Genomic DNA, 18,370 nt, shown 5'->3' with positions numbered 1-18,370 from the left:
TAATGAAAACTTAAGGGCTGGAAGTGTAGGGTAGTGGCAGAATGCTTGTCTATCATGCATGAAGCCCTGGGTTCAATTCCTCGGTACTATGTACACAGAAAAAGCTGGATGTGGTGCTATGGCTAACGTGGTAGAGTACTAGCTTTGAAAAAGCTCAAAACAGTGCCCAGATCTTGAGTTCAAAGCCCCAAGACTGGCAAAAAAAATAATTTAGGCTTAATTTTAATAATTAGAGAGGTACATGTATATGAGAGGAAAAGAAAACTCACAGGGACTAAATAATTTGCCCCCAGTTGCCCTGGAGACAGAGTTGAATTCCAGTTTCCTGGACTCAAAAACTCATGCTCTTCACAGCTATCTGATACTCCTTACTAGCATCCCACACGTGCTGGGATCCTGGGCGTGGGCAGGCTGGATCTCTGAGTGTGAGCCATGGCTCTGCTGGCCCTGGCTGGAGCCAGCTGCCAACATTCCTCATGAGGAGGGGCAGAGCCAGGCTGCGTGTCCAGGCTGGTGGGAGATTCCTGGCATATTAGTTTCTGTCCTGAAGGATGGTGACAGCCAAAGTGAAGTAGGATACACTGAGGAATCAAGATTCAAGAGGGCTGAGGGAGAAAATGAACTGAGGAGGATAGGGGAGCCAGGTTGGTGAGAGTGGGGTATGTGTGTGGCGGGGTAGTAGGGAAACGGACTGGGGACTGGCAGATCAGCAGGCCATTGACGCCTAATACTCCACATCCCGCAGGAAATGTGATTTGTGTAGAACCATCAATTCTGGGCGGGTGGGGCGGGGAGGGTTGTGATTGTGTGAGAACACAGGCATGTGGGCTTGAACTTGGGGCATGGATGCTGTCCCTTAGCTTTTTTGCTTAAAGCTGGCACTTTATCACTTGAGCCACACCTCCACTTCTGGCTTTTTGGTAGTTAATTGGAGAGAAGACTCTCATGGACTTTCAAGCCTCAGTCCTCGGATCTCAGCCTCCTGAGCAGCTAGGATTACAGGCGTGAGCCACCGGAGCCTGGCTAATGCTCTATTTTTTGGACATTGAACAAAGTGGTAGTCACTTGAGTTTCCTGTTGTTGTTGTTTATTTTAAAAAAAATTTTTATTTTAGCATCAACAGTAAAAATTTCAAGTTTCAAACATTTTGATAACCTAGACCAGCTTGTAGACTGAGGAACTGAGGCTTATGATATCTAATAAATGAGATGGTGTACGCACTCAATACATGTGGCCTACAGCCACGTGTCCAGTGACCTGCCTCTGCTGGGAGTGACCTTGACTCTGTGGCACCTGGCATATTCCTAGAGAGGTTTCTTGTTCTTTTTCTTTTTTTTTCTCTTGTGGGTCATGGGGCTCGAACTTGGCCTGGGTGCTATCCCTGAGCTCTTCAGCTCTATCCTTGAGCCAGCCCTACCCTTGAGCCAAGCCCCACTTACGGTTTTCTAGAGGTTAACTGGAGATAAGAGTCTTCGGTCTTTTTGTGGCCTCCTGAGTAGCTAGGATTACAGGCATGAGCCACCGCACCCGGCTTTCCTAGAGGGGTTTCTAAGAGAGGACAGCCTTTAAGACTTTCTCATGACTTGTGTTTGAGCCTGGATGCCAAAGGGTTCTTCTCACCTCTAAATCCTTGAAATTTTGGCTGAAGACAGAAGACCTGCTTCTTCATTCCACCTTCATGCTTGTCTTCAGGGTCTTACTGTGGGGTGGGGACTGTCACAGTCAGGCATGCCAAGGGAGCCTACATAGCCCTAGTGGCTGTGGCCAGCTCATTTCTCCTCCCAGCTGGGGCACACAGTGGTCTTCCTTTTGCCCTTGTCCTCTTGGTCTCATGGTTGGGGTGAGGTATGGGAAGGTCAGGTGAAATGGAAGGGGGATGGTGTAGGCCTGACTCTGGCTCTGCTCAGGAATTTGTCTTTAGTTCCCCCCCTCTTTTTTTTTCTGGGGCAGGGGGAGTCACTTGTGGGGCTTGAACTCAGGGCCTGGTCACTATCCCTGAGCTTTCTTGCTCAATACCACTTTGAGCCACAATGCCACTTCTGGTTTTCTGGTAGGTAATTGGAGATACGAGTCTCGTGGGCGTTCCTGTCTGGGCTAGGTTGAGATCTTCAGGTCTCAGCCTCCCGAGTAGCTAGGATCCCAGCCAGTTGCCCAGCTATAGATTTGGTTTTCCTTAGGCAGGGCTGTGGTATCAGAATGATGGGTGTTGTTCATGGAATTGACCCAGTAACAAAATTTGCATGTTGACTTCCCTTCCAATGAAAGTTCCCAGCTCCCAGGAAGGTAGGAACCTGAGTAGAATGCTCAGTCAGGGCTGAGAGGGCCCTTACCATCTGTCCCCTAACCTCCCCTGGGGACAGGTCCTTCCCCACTGTGGTGGGCCAGGAAGCTTTGTGCCCCAGAAAACAGCCTCGCCATGGCCCTAGGCTCTGCTGTCCCGGGCTTTGTGTCCTGTGGAGTAGCCTGTTATATCTCTTGGCAGTTCCGCTGGCTGTGATTGAAGCTGTCCTCTGTGCCACACAGACCAGTGTGTGTCCTGCTTTTCAAACCGAGCTGTTTGAAGAGATTTTGGGAATCTGCCTGTCCTACCAACACTTTTAAAGTTTGAATTTGCCCTTAAATGAAAATCAATCTCTCTCTCTCTCTCTCTCTCTCTCTCTCTCTCTCTCTCTCTCTCTCTCCCTCCCTCCCTCCCTCCCTCCCTCCCTCCCTCCCTCCCTCCCTCCCTCCCTCCCTCTCTCTCTCTCTCTCTCTCTCTCTCTCTCTCTCTCTCTCTCTCTCTCTCTCTTCTTCCATTTTTGGGGGCCGGGTGTTTGGCCCAGTGTGCTTGCCAAGCATGCACGAAAACCGGGATTAGATTCCTCAGTACCACATACATAGAAAAGCTGGAAGTGGTGCTGAGGCTCAAGTGGTAGAGTGCTAGCCTTGAGAAAGCCCAAGGACAGTGCTCAGGTCCTGAGCTCAAGCCCCAGGACCAGACAGATAGACAGACAGACAGACACACACACACACACACACACACACACGGCAAAAAACTAAGCTTTTACAGGAAGTTGCTCAATTCAGAGCTGTTTGTGCAGCATAAGAGGTGGGTTGTGATATCAGTATCGCAGCCTTGGGGGCCTGTGGACATATTTGTGGGACTCATAGTGGAACGTGTTCATCATAAAGGAGACGCACATTAGACACACTCACCTTTGAGAGGCATTGATCCCTAGACTCCAGGCCATGAACTCGTGCAATAAACACGTGGTGAGATCCATGTGATGTGGATGTAAAGCACGTGTGTGCCACCTTTCGAGACACACTGAGCTATCCGCGGAGCTCATAATACGGAATGGAGGAGGAGGAACAAGGCCTGTGGCAAGCCCAAAGATGTCAGGCTGAATTTCTCTCAGCCTTTGAGGGCCTAGGCTGGTAAACGTGTTGGTCTGCTCTGACCCCTAGTGGCAGGAAAGGTGACAGACATCACAGTTGGGTGTAGAGGGTCCCTGCAAGACACCAGGCAGGGTGGCCTGAGTAGCACCAGTGATGGTGGGTGAAACTTGCTGGCCAAATGGAACCCCCAAACCCAGCCTTTGACATCTCCATCCCTCCTCACTTTTCTCCTGAGACCAGAAGTTGTGATACCAGGATGGTCCTCACTTCCATTTATGATCTAATGAGAGAACTCAGGTTTTGTCCTTGGAACCACAATGTGTGAGTTCAAATGATCACCTTCTCTCCTGCATTTTCCATGCTGAAAGGAGCAGAAGTCCTTGTTCCGGGACTCAGAGAGACCTCCCAGATCGGAGCCATCTCAGCACCCCGGTCTCCAAGCGTCCCTTACCTACTTCTTGTCCTGGAAGCCCGGTATTGAGAGAGTTTGGTGTGATTGTGTGAAGTTCAATAGACTAGGCAGGATCCTAACCTGGATCCTCAGGGCTTCCTAACCCACCCTGGTTCCTTCATAGGCGACAGACCGCTCATCGCAGAGCAGCGTAAATGGTGAGCTTGGGAAGCCATTGTTGAGGGCTCTAATGGTGGTGACTGCCCCAGAGGGCCTGAGGAGCATAAAAATGCTGAGATTTATGGAGCTTTACCTCGTTGAGGAAAGCTTTGTTATCCAAGGCTGTGCCAGTATCCTGTCATTAGTGTTTCCAAGGGTTGTGCGGCTCTGATGCTTGGGTGGTGATGTGAATCACACGTGCTGGCTGGTGCAACCTTGTCACAGGAACACTGTTGCTAGGCAACCATTCTATGGTCCAGAGAGTGGAGGGGTGATGACTTCACCCCCAGAGGCATCTTTGATTCAGAAGTGAGGGGCTGGATGACCCTAGGGGCTATGAAACTAGTGGGTTTGTGCCTCATTCTTGGCATCTCATCTCCAGTTGCAAATGTGCTTTGTGACTCTTCTCTGATTGTCAAGATAGAAAGGCAGGCAGGATAAGGCTCTGGGCCATTCCTGAGCCTGGACACTTCTTCCTAGGGAGGGCTGGGAATATTATGTATGCTGTGTGTGCTGTTTTCCAGGGACCATCGTGTGTTGTAGATGCAGCTCTTCCTGGGTGTCTCAGAGGGAAGAAGGATTGATTCTTCCTGCAGAGATAACTGTCAGCTGGCACATGGGGTGTGTGTGTGTGTGTGTGTGTGTGTGTGTGTGTGTGTGTATTGCATATCCACACACAGGCATGCTTATGTGCGTGTGTGCACTTGCACATACATGCGGGGGACAGTCACCCAGAGAAAGCCTTTGCTTCTCCCCACCCCGTCCCACAGAGGGCCATCCGTGTGCGCAGCCACTCCATGGAGACCGTGGTGGGCAGCCAGAGGAAGATGCATGGCGGGGGCCTCCCTGGCAGCCTCAGCGGAGGCATCGTCCACAACAGCATGGAGCTCACCAAGGCCACCTTCTCCGTGAGTGTGGTGGGCCTGGACCCCTGGGGCTGGAGGAGGGCTCCCCCCAAAACTATCGGAGGAAGTACACCCCCATCCAATGTTTGGCTTGAGGAGGGCAAGCTGGGTGATAGAGGGAAACTGAGGCTGCTTGGGGTGTGGCCGAGCCTCTGCCCTCTGAAACAAGGCTTCCCTCTCAGGGGGCCTTGGTGTCAGGATAGGTTACCAGTCCCTCATCCTCTTCCCTGAACTTCCTTGACATTTGGGCCTTCTCTGGCCCATCCTGGCAGAGTGGTCCGGGGTGCATTTCCCTGTGGACTTGGGATCTGAACTTGGGTGACTTGTTGGTTGTTGTTCATAGTAGCTACCCTAGCTTAGACCCAGACTAATCTTGTCTGATTCCTGACAGCTGTCTGGGGTAGGCGCTAAAGCGGTCTGCCTTCCACACTGGAGGAAAAGGAGGCTCTCAGAGAGGTTCAGAACCTCGCTAAAGGCCTCTCAGAGAAACAGAAGATCTGGGATGACAGACAGGTCTGCCCCAGTCAGTTTATCCTCTCTGTTCCTGTGGACACAGATCCCCAGGAAAGAGGGCCCTGGGGTCTGCGGGCGCGGCTGACTGGCCTTGCACCTGGGGCTGGCAGTCAAGGAAACAGAACTGATGTGATTATAATGACTGCCTGCATCCAGCTGTTCATTCTGCCAGTGATTTGCTAGTTGACCTTAACCAAAGTCTCCCTGCTGTCTGGTTCTTTTTAGTTCAGTGAAGTAGGCCATTCTAAGGGCTCTCTAGCTTTGGGGTTCTCAGTCTGTGACCCCTAGATCTTCCTGACTTTCTTCAATGTGCTAGTCCCAAAACTCTGCTCCTCTTCACTGGATCAGTACCTGAGGCCAAAGGATTAGCATAAGAACCCAGAAAAAGGGCTGTGAATGACCAAGCTCCAGGGCATCAGCTGTGTTCTGTTTTCTGGGCCTCCACCCCAGCCCAGGAACCAGGTGTAGGCCAGAGAAGGGAGGGAAGAGGACCTGGGCTGGGGGTGTGGACTCACTCTGGTGGTTTTATCGGCAGCCTCCCGTGGCAGCGGCCACCGTGAAGAACCAGTCTCGGAGCCCCATCAAGAGGCGATCGGGGCTCTTCCCTCGCCTGCACACAGGCTCTGAAGGCCCAGGGGACAGCCGGACACGATGGTAACTGTCAGGAGCCCAATTCCACCCAGCTGTGGGGGCTGTCAGCATTCTCCTTCTTGATGGCTGTGCACAGCATGGGGACATCTTTTCTCAGCATGGGGAGATGGCTTTCCTCAACATCCCCACTCTACACGCACACTTCCAGCAGTTTGCACATCCATCACCCATGCAGCTATTATCCTCAGAGTCTAGTTGACCATTCCCAGCATGCAATTCCAAAGTTGTGTTTGCAGCATTGTGACTCAGGCCTGTCTTTCTTTGCCTTCTCTTTCAATGCTCATTCACGCATGCATGTTTGTCTCCTGCCCGCCTCCCCATCCCCTGTGCTGGAGATGAAACCCAGGGATTTACACATTCTGTGTTCGGGTGTGCCCCGTCAACCAGCAGGGATACTGAGCTCTTCGGCTCCCGAGAAAGGCCGTGATTGGAGAAGGCGAGCAGGGCAGCATCGGGATGGAGGTGTGGGGTAAAGGCAGCTGGGAGAAGGTGTGGAACCCCAGTGTCCAAGGTGGAGGACAGAGCTGGTGACAACTGGGAAGAGGGGGGAGCAGAGCAGAGTCTGCAGAGGGTGGGACCCCCCATCTCCAGGAAGAAAGAAATTGCATTTGTTCCAGATGTGTGGACAAATCTGGAAAAGTGGTTCACAGGGGCTGACAGCTCATCTGCTACTTTGTCATAAGTGCAGCGAGGCCCGGAGTATCTCCAGGGCAGCTATCATTTTAAAAAAAAGACACATCATAAAAATTGTTAGAGGGCCGGGAGTTTGGCCTAGTGGTTAAAGTGCTTGCCTAGCATGCATGAAGACCCGGGTTCGATTCCGCGGTACCACATACACAGAAAAAAAGCCGGAAGTGATGCTGAGGCTCAAGTGGTAGAGCTCTAGCCTTGAGAAAGTCCAAGGACAGTGCTCAGGCCCTGAGCTCAAGCCCAGGACTGGCAAAAAAAAAAAAATTGTTAGAGAAGATGTGGAGACATAGAGGCCCTTGTTCACTGCTGGTGGGAGTCTAAAATAGTGCAAATGCTTTGGAAAGCATTCTGGCTAAACAGTTGCCCTAGGAGCCAATCATTTCATCCCTAGTTATAGGCCCAAGAGGATAAAGCAATGGCCCATGAAAAAAAATCGAACAGCAGGGTGCGGGTGGCTCACGCCTATAATCCTAGCTACTCAGGAGACTGAGATTTGAGGATTGTGGTCCAAAGGCAGCTTGGGCAATAAAGTCTGTGAGACTCTTACTTGTACTAAACTACCAAAAAAAGCAAGCAAGCAAGCAAGAAGGAAAGAAAAGCTGAAGTGGAGCTATAGTTGAAGTGGTAGAGCAAAAGAAACTAAGGGACCGTGTCCAGGCCCTGGGTTCAGGCCCCAACACTGGCACCAAAAATTAAAATAAAACAAACCTGTAGGGCAGATTCTTCGAGGCTCATCCCATAATGTTAGCCACTCAGGAGGCTGAGATCTGAGGATCACAGTTTAAAGCCAGCCTAGGCGGGAGAATTCATGAGAATCTCAATCTCCAGTGCCGAAAGTGGAGATGTGGCTCAAGTGGTAGAGCTTTATCCTAGAGACAGAGCTCCATCCTAGGGACAGACCTCAAGCCCCAGAACTGGCACACACATGCACACACGCACACACACACACACACACACACACACATACACACACACACACACACACACACACGAGCAAAAAAAACCAACAAAATTAGCCCAACTAGTTCACATTTTCTGCGGCATTGTAGAAGCCATTCAGGCGTTCATTACGTGATGGCTAGATAGATAAAATGCATTCTGTCTATAAAGTACTAAATATTTTTGCAGTACAGATAGCTGAGGGCCTAATGCAGGCTACAATGTCGGTGAACTTTGAAAATACTATGCAAGTGAAAGAACCTAGGTGCAAAGACCATAACATAGTGTATGATCCCATTTCCATGAAAAGTCTAGGGCAGGTGAGTCCACAGGGTCAGGGGTGGGGGCAATGATTGTACACAGGGCCCGGGATCCTTTGAGGCATGCTAAAATTAGATTGTGGTGATTGTCCACTCTCACTAGATGAGTTGTGTGCCATGCATACTATGCATGCATACTATGCAATTATATAAAGTAGTGCCTCAACGGCAGAGCCATCATGTCCCCTCCAGCCAGCACAGGGTCAACACTGGGCATGCATGCCATCAAGCCAGAGTTGCGGTTTGGTGATTCAGGACTCACTTCCGAACCTGGTGTGGCCTTTGCTGCAGCGAGCCAGGCAGCTCCCATGGTCCGAGCACCCACAACCTGTTGAAGGCATGGGACCCTGCAGTCAGGGCTCTGTCTGGAGACTAAGGTAGACCTGGAACTGGGGGCTTCCTCCATGACCTCACTCCTCTTCCCATCCCTTCCCACAGTGACAGCGCCTCCAGTACCCCAAAGACCCCTGATGGAGGACATTCTTCTCAGGAGATAAAGTCTGAGACCTCATCGAACCCCAGCTCACCAGAAATCTGCCCCAATAAAGAGAAGTAAGAGTGTGGGGTAGGGGAGGAACAGGGGAAGGTTGGCTTTTGCTATTTGAAGCCCTGAATGGCGGGTGCCCTTATGCCTCCAGGCAAACAGAGAGTGACACTTCTTGTCTCTGGAACTTTCTGGAACTCTCTAGAACATAAAGGAAGCCACGGTGGGCAAACTTCAATCTCCACTGGGCTTGTTTGGCCAGCAGGTCTAGGGAGGGCCTGAGGCCTGAGAAGATCTTGGTGCCTGCTGACCAGGGCTTGCTTGCCTTGTGCCCTATCTCCTGCAGGCCCTTCATGAAGTTGAAAGAGAATGGTCGTGCCAACATCTCCCGCTCCTCCTCTAGCACCAGCAGCTTCAGCAGCACCGCAGGAGAGGGAGAGGCCATGGAGGAGTGTGACAGTGGGGTAGGTGTGCCTTGTCCAGCCTGGTGACAGCACTCAGGGACCTAGCTGGCTCCATATGGCTTTAATTAAGAATAGTGCCATGTCATCTACCATGAGCATCATAACCCAGGATATGATAAGGACACCTGCCCAGCCATGTTCATCACTGCACTATTCACAATAGCCAAGTGATGGAAACAACACAGATGCCCCATTACAGATGAATGGATGCAAAAAATGTAGTACAGGGCTGGGAGTTTGGCCTAGTGGTAGAGAGCTTGCCTAGCATGCATGAAGACCCAGGTTTGATTCCTCGGTAGCACATACATAGAAAAAAGCTGGAAGTGGTGCTGAGGCTCAAGTGGTAGAGCTCTAGCCTTGAGAAAGTCCAAGGACAGTGCTCAGGCCTTGAGTTCAGCCCAGGACTGGCAAAAAAAATGTGGTATGTATGTACAATGGAATTCTACATGGCCACCAGACAAGAAAAAATAATGGCATTCTCTGGGAAGTGGATGGAACTAAAGCAGATCATGTTGAGATAAGTCAAGACCAAAGGAACAAAAGGCGCACGGTCTCCTTGATATGTGGATATTAGATCCAAACAGTACAAAGTGATGACTCAATACTGGAGTACTCAAGGTCATTGACATGAACTGAGAGATATAAATACAACTATATAGACATATAAATCTAGGATGGGATATATAGACATTGATATATAGATCAATATGTATCTATGGCATATGAACTCTCAGCTTAATTGTAATTTTGTTCTTAAATTTATGTGCCAATGATTGAATACAGCCTATTCTTGAATACTTGTTTATTAAATTTGACATTTGAAATATTATATAAAAAATCAGTGTTAATAAAATCTTTAAAAAAAATAGTGCCATGGGCAACAGGTGGTCCAGGCAGCGGTCACTGCCTAGAGGGGCAGTGGTTGAGTGTGGGGGTGTCTCTCAGTGGAGGGCCTGGGCCAGTCTGGATGCTGTCCCTGCCATGGGACCCTGGCTTGAGAGGAGACAAGGCTGAGGCCCCAGGGGACTGTGGCAGAGGCCATACATGGAGGGGAAGAGAAGGCTGGTGCCAGGGCTGGGGCAGCAGAAAGGAGAGAGTAGGGGTGGACAGGTAGGGAGCAGCAGCTGCCCAGGCTGGCAGGGTCTCTCTCAGGTCTATCTGGCCCCCCCCCCGCCCCGGACAGCCAATGTGCTGGCCCTACTCACTGGGCCTCTCTCCTCAGAGCAGCCAGCCGTCCACAACCTCGCCCTTCAAGCAGGAGGTGTTTGTCTACAGCCCGTCCCCAAGCAGCGAGAGCCCCAGCCTGGGGGCTGCTGCCACCCCCATCATCATGAGCCGGAGTCCCACAGGTAAGTGGAGGCTGGGCAGGTGGTCCCAGGGCCCGAATGCTGTCCTCAGGACACAGCGTCCCGGGCTGGCTAGCCCCGGACCTCTGCTACGTCACTTCTGTCTATGAAGTTTTAAAAAGCCAAGCTCTTAACTTCTCCTTACATATGGGGAAACTGAGGCACAGAGAACTGAGTCCTTTGAAGGAGGATCCTATAGGGGAGGAGCTTGGGTTGTGTGGTTAGAACTAGGAGTGTTCTTGGCTGCCCCTTCGCCCCACCCTACACTTACCCAGGGATGCTAGCCCCAGGATGGACTAGATAACACTGGGGACAGGACAGCATGGAGGGTCGTGCAAGGTCAGTGAAGCAGGAGCTGGGGAGGCATGAAGAGGAGAAAGGCTCCAGTTGCCACGGATGGGCTGCCTGGAGATCTGGAGAGGTTTGTGGCCTTACCCTGCTGGCTGAGGATCTTCAGTGGAGAAGCACTGTGTGGCATGGAGGAAGACCACTTTGGTAGCTCTGTACTGATGGCAGGAAGGATCGGTAGGAGTTGGCACAGAAGGGGCCCTGCACAGACACAGAGAGTGGCCAGAGGACAGGGAAGGGTGTCAAGGATATAGGATGTACCAGACGGGTCACGAGGTGTCAGGGAAAGCAGTTGTCTTTGTGTGTTTGCCTGGAACTCTCCCACTGGAGCCAAACTGCCAGCTTGGCTTTTTGCTGGTTAATTTGGAGATGGAATCCTGAGAACTTTTCTGCCCCAGCTGGCTATAAAACCTGGGTTCTCCAGATCTCAGCTTGTTGAGTAGCTAGGATTATATGTGAGAGCCACAGGTGCCCATCTCCATTAACTGCTGGAGTTGAGACAAAGCAGTAAATGAAGCCCTGGTTGAGTGGCGTCAGTTCTCTTTCTGTGGCTGACCTCAAGCTGGGACAGCCTTAAACTTGGCTTGGGGTGGGACTGCGGATGCACAGCTCATTCCCGTAGTATATTCTGCTTTTCTGGTGCAATGCATGTGAGAGGAAATGATGAATGATGCGTTTTCTTGAATATAATTTACTTACTTGTAAGCCCATATAATTTATTTTTTAAAATGACTTGGAGCCAGATGATAGTGGCTCACACCTGCGAACCCAGCTAGTTGGTAGGCCCAGAATGGGAGGACCGTTATTGAGGCCAACTTGGGCAGAAACGCTCATGAAATTGCTTTTTCAGTCTATAAACTGGGTGCAGCAACATGCAACTGTCATCCTAAACTCCACAGGAAACTGGATTGGGAGAATCGTAGTTCTAAACCAGCCCAAGATGAAAAGTCCACGAGACTCCATCCCAATGGAAAGACACCAGGTGTGCTGGGGCACACTTGTCATTGTACAAGCCTCAGAGAGGTGGAATGGTGTCCAGGTACACACTCAGGCAGGAAATGAGACCTCGTCTCAAAAAGCAGTGCAGGAAAGAGTTGGAGGCCATGACTGAGCAGTGGAGTTGTCCTCATGGCAAGCACGAAGTCATGAGTTCAAATGTGGGACTTTCTTTGTTGGACTTGCCAAAAAAAAAAAGAGAAATCTATGGCTGGGTTCCATCACTGGCCCGTGACATTTGTATGAGTTTGGGCGCTGGCTGAGAGTGGGTCCTGGTCAGCGGCGTGTCCTGAGGAAGCTCCCTCTTCAGCTCAAGTGACCTCCTTTCCTTGGGTTTTCTTTTCATAGATGCCAAAAACAGAAACTCCCCGAGGTCAAACCTGAAATTTCGCTTTGATAAGCTCAGTCACTCTGGCTCCAGCTCGGTAAGGATTCAGTGCAGGGGTGTGTGGGGAGGGTGCAGAGGAAAAATGCTCCATGTCCCTCTCCCCAGCTTCCTTCAATGCAGGCTTTCTTTCCTATTGAGGGAGGCAGGACAGGAGAGAGGGAGACTGGAGGGGGCAGCCTCTCTCATAAGAGGGGAGGGGTCCCTTGAAGATACAGGGGAAGGAGAGCTCTGGTCAGATCTGGGAGGAGGTTGTCAATACCCCACATGGTTCAGACAGGGTCCCATAGTTGCTGCTCCTGGGTCCCCCAGGATCCCTTCCAGAACTCCCCCTATCATTAGAAACCCTCCACAGAAACGACAGGGGGAGCTGACAGTTGTCTGGTTCTTAAAATCTCTTGCACGGATGTTTCTTGAAACAGGGCCATTAATGTGAAAAAGGATCCCTTCTCCTGTGTAAGGTGAGTGTGGTTTGTCCTACAGTGGCTTCGAGTGGAGAATGTGTCCCTTAAGAGCTGGTGGCCTTATGATCTGACATAGCCAGCTGGGTTGGGCACAGACTGGTCTCATCCCAGAAGTTTTTCCAATGGGCTCCCGCAGGGCTGTGGAGGGAAGAGGGAGATACCTGAGTGTGGCTGGGACTCACAATAAATGGCCCCCAACCCCAACATGGAGTATGGTTCCAGCTGGCAGAAGGGGTAGTACATACCTCAGAGCCCATTTCTTTCCCTGAAGGGAGGAATTCCTCAGTTTACCAGCTTGCTTCCTTGGTTCTCAAGCCAGCCTGTCTCCCTGCTTGAGTGTTTGGCTCCAAGCTGGAGTGTGTCCTCCCTGCACGCAGGCTCACACGGAAGCCTGGCCCTGGGGAGGCTTCAGCAGAGCCCACTCCAAGCCACTGTGTGGCTCTTCCCCTGGGGCTCTAGGGCTTTGAGTCACAGATGGGACCAAGGGGAGAGTCGCAGCTGATCCTTCTTGATGTTAAACCTGTATGGGAAAAAAAAAAAAAGGAAGGGAGTGGGAATGCGGCCATTTACCTCCTCTATCCACCAGGGCCTTTAAGACTCTGCTCGCCAAAGTAATGTGTATACTCAACTATGGGAAGCCTCGTGTTTGGTCCCCTTCTCATCCTGAGGTCATGGGGCTGTACCCCACTCTTCCTGCATTTGTGCTCAGTCCTTCCTTTACCAAGTACTTGCTCAGTGTCTTCTTCCTCATGTCTCCTCCAGGAAAACCTCCATTCAGTCCTACAGAAGGCTCCTGTTCCAGCCATTTGGGGGCGCTGTCCACTACTCTGCCCACAGGTCCGCCGGCCCATCAGCCACCTGCCCAGCAGACCAGCTATCTGCCCCACATCCCTTCCTGCCGGTTCCTCCAACCCTCACATACTTTCCCCCTCCCCGTCTCTGGACAAGGCCTCTTTCCTGGAGGCCCCCTGCCCCTGACTGTCCATGTGACGTCTGTCTGGGTCATTTGTCATCTTGTTGTGTCTGCAGGAAATAGAGTTGAAGGGAGGGGTGTTGGGGGTGGCATAGGTCGCCTGGGGCTTAGCCACAGACTAGGGAGCCCATTTGCCTCAGAGACAAGAGGCAGCCATAAGGGAGAGGGCAGAGGTGACCACAGGTGTGGGGGATCTGGCCACAGGGCAGTGCCATCCCAAATGTGGCTCTGCCACCAACCATACATTGAGTGGCTGCTTTCCTAGGAGTTGGGATTCCCAGCATCCTCCAGGCCATCCTCCATAGCTCTTGCATCTCTGGAGCAGGGAGAAGCTCAGAGCCAGATCTGGGCATCACGAATGAGAGCAAATGAGCCAGTGCTGGGAACACATTGGGGACTGAGGGTTCACCAGCATCCTGGGCTCTTCTGGTTTCAGAGTTCAAGGAAAGACACAGTTGTTTCAACCCACTGCCTAGTGAGAGGGAGAGGTGTGGCAGGGAGGACTCGGCAGGTTCCGGTCAGCCCAGTGTGTGTGGGTTGGACATAGATGAGGAGGACACAATGTCCCAGCATTTTTTTTAATTTGATGGCATTACGGTTTGAACTCAGGGCCTCATGCTTGCTAGGCTGGGGCTCTTCCACTTGGGCCATGCCTCCAGCCCTGTTTTTTTGTGGTTAGTGTTGAGATAGACTCTTGCTTCCTAAGCAAGCATTGTCCTCCTCCCCTCCCCTTCGGATGTCATCTTGCCCGCATTCAGCTTCTTGTCATTGCTGGTCACCGGTTGCAGCCAGCTTCCCTCTGTGGAGATAGAGCTTGTGGGCTTTGGCTTAGATCTGTGATCTCCCCAATCCCAGCCTCCCATGCCACCTGGGAAGACTGGCAGGTGTCACTGAACCCAGAGCTGTCGGTGGAACAGGGCCTCATGAACGTTTTTGCCCAGGCTGGCCTGGTACAATGACAATCATTTTGTTCTCAGCTCCCCCTATAGCTCAGATTACAGGTGTGAGCCACCAGTCCCCCCATCCTTGTGCAGCTTTGTGTGTCTGGCCTCCACTGGGGATCCAGTACAGCCTTGGGAAGGGGGCCATTCTTGGTTACTGCGACCTTTGCCCGTGCCTGGGGGCTTGAGCCCTCAACCTCCTCTTAAGCCCATTTCCAGCTGTAGGCCCTCTGGCTTCTCTCCTGCCCCGGTCTGCAGGGGATTTGTGTCACTGGGTGTAGTTAAATGCAGTCTGAAGAGCAGACACCCAGAGATCCTGCAGCTTCAAGTGCTCACAGGCTGCTGGGGCAACACCAGCTCACTTCCTGCTCAGATGAGCAGGTGACAAGATCTCCAGTGAGGCGCTTTATAGAGGAAGGGAACAGGACCCATTCCCAGGCCAGGCACAGAAATAGGACTGCTCCAACCACCGTCCCATTGCTTCAGCTGTCAGGGCAGAAAACCACATTGGTTCCTATATGCCAGCTGAGGCTACCACTCCTGCACCCTGCATGGGATCTGGGCTGATGTGAAGTGCTAGTCTGGCCAGCTTTGTGAGAAGATCAAGGAAACATCTGTGTTGCTCAGTACAGCGGTCCCACTAGCTTGGCTGTGGTCTAGGGACACAGGCCGGGCTCCTGAGGCACCTGAAAGGTCAGAGGATAGGATGGGCGTTTTCTCTGGAGTTCGGAGTCCTGGCCTGCCTCTCTGGGCACCTAAGGTTTATAGTTGCTTGGTGGTTGTGCCCTATCTGCAGCATCAGGGTCTGTCTTATTTGGGAACTTCATACCCCCATCTCTATTGATCTGGCTGCTCTCCCTATGGCTCCTGCTTCTGGGCTGGTGGACAGGATGCCTGGGTATGTTCGGAGGAGCTGAGAGGCTGCAATGTGGTTTACTGTTGGGGTGCGCTTACGAGAAGGCCATGCCTCTGGGTCATGCCTTGTTTGCTGTAGGAAGTCCGCCTCCTAGTGTCCAGAGTGTGTGCTGGCAAACTGGCTGAGATTCCAGGGCTGGAAGGCAAACAGGAAGGCCCTCCACCCCCATCTGTCCATCCCCCTTCCCTCCTCTGAACTGGGGCAGCAGCTGAAGTCACCCCAGTGCTTGGGTACAAAATACCTTTCCTGTTCTTCCTGTGGGGCCTGAACCCTTGCAGAGTGGACTCGTGGAGATGGTGCTCATGTTGGGGTTTTTTGGTGGGGGAGGTGTCGTTTCTACAGTGACCTCCACGAGGGGCTGCTCTCCTTACTCAATGGAGAGATTCCACTTTCTGGGAGTCATTGGGTCCCCAGATACCTCCAGCTCTGTTGATGCTTAAGAGCAGATAGAACCTACCCCCACCCCCACCCCACCCCCGAGAGACTGCAGGCCTCTGCGCACGCTTCTGGCCAGGTGGAGGAAAGTCAGATGATGTTTCTGGGAAACAACATGCTCTGGGCTTCAGCTTTGTGGGCATTCTCTCCACACACAATGCTTCAGGCTCCTTTTAGCATCTCCTCCAACCATGCCATCATTCAGATGAGAAGCCCTGGCTGCAGGGAGTGGGGAGAACTTGTCCGGAGGTGCAGCTTGAGCAAGGAAGGCTGGCAGGGGTCTCTAGGGACCCGGGCTCTTCGGCTCCCGTCTGCAGGAGAGGCAGGGGACGAGGCCGAGATGGCATTTATCACCTGTGCTGCCTTGTTGAAACGATAGCTCTTCATTTCTTCACGGTTGCTTTTCTTTTTCCTCTTTTCCCTTCCTCTTCCTTCCTTTGCCTTCTGTTTGCAGTGCTGGGGTGAATGCAGGGCCCAGCTCATGCTGAGCTCCTGCCTTAAGTGAAGGTGGTTAGGAGCTGCTGCTGGTGGCTCACGCCTGTCATCCTAGCTACTCAGGAGGCGGAGATCTGAGGATCATGATTTGAAGCCAACCCAGACAGCAAAGTCTACATGACTCTTATTTCCAGTAAACTACTCAAAGAAAGAAAAAAAAAAGCTAGAAGTGGTGATGTGGTGATAGAGCACTAGCCTTGAGTGAAAAAACTCAGGGACAGCGCTCAGGCTCTGAGTTCAAGCGGCAGGACCGGTATAGAAAATAAAAATTGAGAGATGGCTGATAAAGCCCCAGGCCCAAGAAACAAGGAAGGGGCCATAGCCGGTTTCATAGTACTCACTCTGACCCTTTATGGTGCCAGTTCAAACACTACCTTTGCATTTGTTTTTCAGCATACAAGACATCTCTTGTGAGGGGAGCAGCTGGGGTTCTAGTAGATCTTAGGACTTCGAGGGCAAGGACCTAGCCTAGAACCTGTGGTTCTTCCTCTACCCCCAGCCTCCAGCTGCCCCTTCCCATGGGCAGGGACCACTTAGTACAGCTTGTTAGACTGTACAGCCTGGTGCAGGGTGGGGTTGCTGCTGAGTATTGCACTGTCCCTTGCCCATCCTAGCCCTGTGCCCTCTCCTCTTAGCCCTCGCAGCTAAGCCCGTCCTGCTGGGACAGTGGCTTTGCCCTGTGCCTTACCAGCCCTGGGGTGAAGGTGTTTTGGCTGCAAGACTGGAATTTCATTGCCCTCGTCTTCGTGACCTGCCCCTTTCCCCGCTTCTTAGCACGTGTGCCAATGCTCCTTTGTCACGGTGTCCCCTACCGACCCCCAGCTCGGGGTGTGCTGACGTGTCGTGTCAGAGATTTCTGCGATTAGAAGCTAGGACATGTAGCTTGGAAGTGGCCCTTTCTTTCTTTCCTCTTAGTGAGGAGGTGATTTGTAGGTCTCTGCCTATGTAATGTAAATAGTGTACATTTAATTTATTGCTATGGTAGCACCTTGTATTTGTTAATGTATAAAACAAATTCTCAAAGGTTGACAAAATGTATATTTTGTTGCTTAAATGTGTCTTTGCAGAAATTGACAATAAATAACATATTTTGTGTCCATCAGCGTTCAGACTTATTGGAATTTTCTAGGCCAGGTCTGGGTGTTATTTTTTTCATTCCCTGGAGGTTGCAAATTAGCCAGCCAGTAAATGTGTTACGTGAAATTGAAAAGTATTTAAAACTTTTCTATGAATCATTCCTTGATGCTTAAAAAAAAAAGGTCACAATTTTAAAAAGAAGCATCTAGCAATTTTACATAAAATCTCATTTTTCGACTTGAGCAAACCAGATGCTGTTATCATTTACTTCTCAGGCATGAATTGGTCAGAACTCAGTGGCGTTTATCCTTTGGGGTAAGATCTCACTATACCACAGCACCCCCAACTCCCTGCTGCCCACCCCTCCAGTGTTTTATTCACTCCTCCTCGCTTAGCCTCTGTGAGCGTGAGTTTGAGATCCCTGTGAGTCACTGATTTGTGGTCTCCTTCCTCATTTTCACCACTTCTGCCCATTTTCTGTTTTGAATTCCTAGATCACTTCCTCAAAGATTCTCTCATGATGACATGCTCCGCTTCCCATCTTCCTTTGCCTCTTGAATGGCCGTTTGTCTCTTTGCATGGGGTGGTAGATCTAGAAGTAAGATCTCACCATACGTTTATTTTCCTAGAAGAGATTTGAAGGTAAAGAACAGCGTCTTTTCATGAACTTGGTTTTCTGATCCTGGGTAACTATGATTTGCAAGCAAGACCTCAGGGGGCCCTGAGTTCAAACCTCAGTACCAGCCAATCAATCAGTCAGTCAATCAAACAAGTCAGCAGAACTGACTACTGTCTTATTTAATCATCTCAACAACTCATTATTACCAGCTCACTCATGGGCCAAAGTCATATTTCAGTTTGTGAACCAGCTCTGCTAGGCAGACCTCAAAATGAAGATCATTTCCCGGCAGTCAGATGCTCTGATGCCGGTTAAGCAGTGGTGAACTGCACCCCATAGTTCTGTGATTTCTTTGCCCAGCTTGAACCCCTGTCCTAAAGTCCCCTTCTGCAGCCTCCTGGGCTGGGTGTGGCAGTCTCAA

At 51.2% G+C, this 18,370-nt stretch overlaps 1 protein-coding gene across 1 annotated transcript in view; it reads left to right on the top strand.

Annotated features, from left to right (window-relative positions):
- The window catches only part of Rap1gap2 (RAP1 GTPase activating protein 2), a 129,482-nt gene extending 112,817 nt beyond the window's left edge, over positions 1 to 16,665 (top strand). The window contains exons 17-24 of the mRNA XM_090350397.1: positions 4,759 to 4,896; positions 5,942 to 6,060; positions 8,445 to 8,558; positions 8,837 to 8,954; positions 10,177 to 10,303; positions 11,993 to 12,069; positions 12,452 to 12,490; positions 13,256 to 16,665. Of these exons, the coding sequence (XP_090206523.1) occupies positions 4,759 to 4,896; positions 5,942 to 6,060; positions 8,445 to 8,558; positions 8,837 to 8,954; positions 10,177 to 10,303; positions 11,993 to 12,069; positions 12,452 to 12,460 (702 nt within the window). The 3' untranslated portion in view covers positions 12,461 to 12,490; positions 13,256 to 16,665. The remainder of the gene's footprint in view (positions 1 to 4,758; positions 4,897 to 5,941; positions 6,061 to 8,444; positions 8,559 to 8,836; positions 8,955 to 10,176; positions 10,304 to 11,992; positions 12,070 to 12,451; positions 12,491 to 13,255) is intronic.
- The last annotated feature ends 1,705 nt before the right edge of the window (positions 16,666 to 18,370 follow it).

The sequence above is a fragment of the Megascapheus bottae genome, chromosome 17 (genome assembly GCF_031878675.1).
Source record: "Megascapheus bottae isolate mThoBot1 chromosome 17, mThoBot2.hap1, whole genome shotgun sequence".
In the NCBI taxonomy this organism is placed as follows: Eukaryota; Metazoa; Chordata; class Mammalia; order Rodentia; family Geomyidae; genus Megascapheus; species Megascapheus bottae.
Note: the sequence above shows the minus strand (reverse complement) of the source record. Positions and strands in the feature narration are given on the sequence as shown.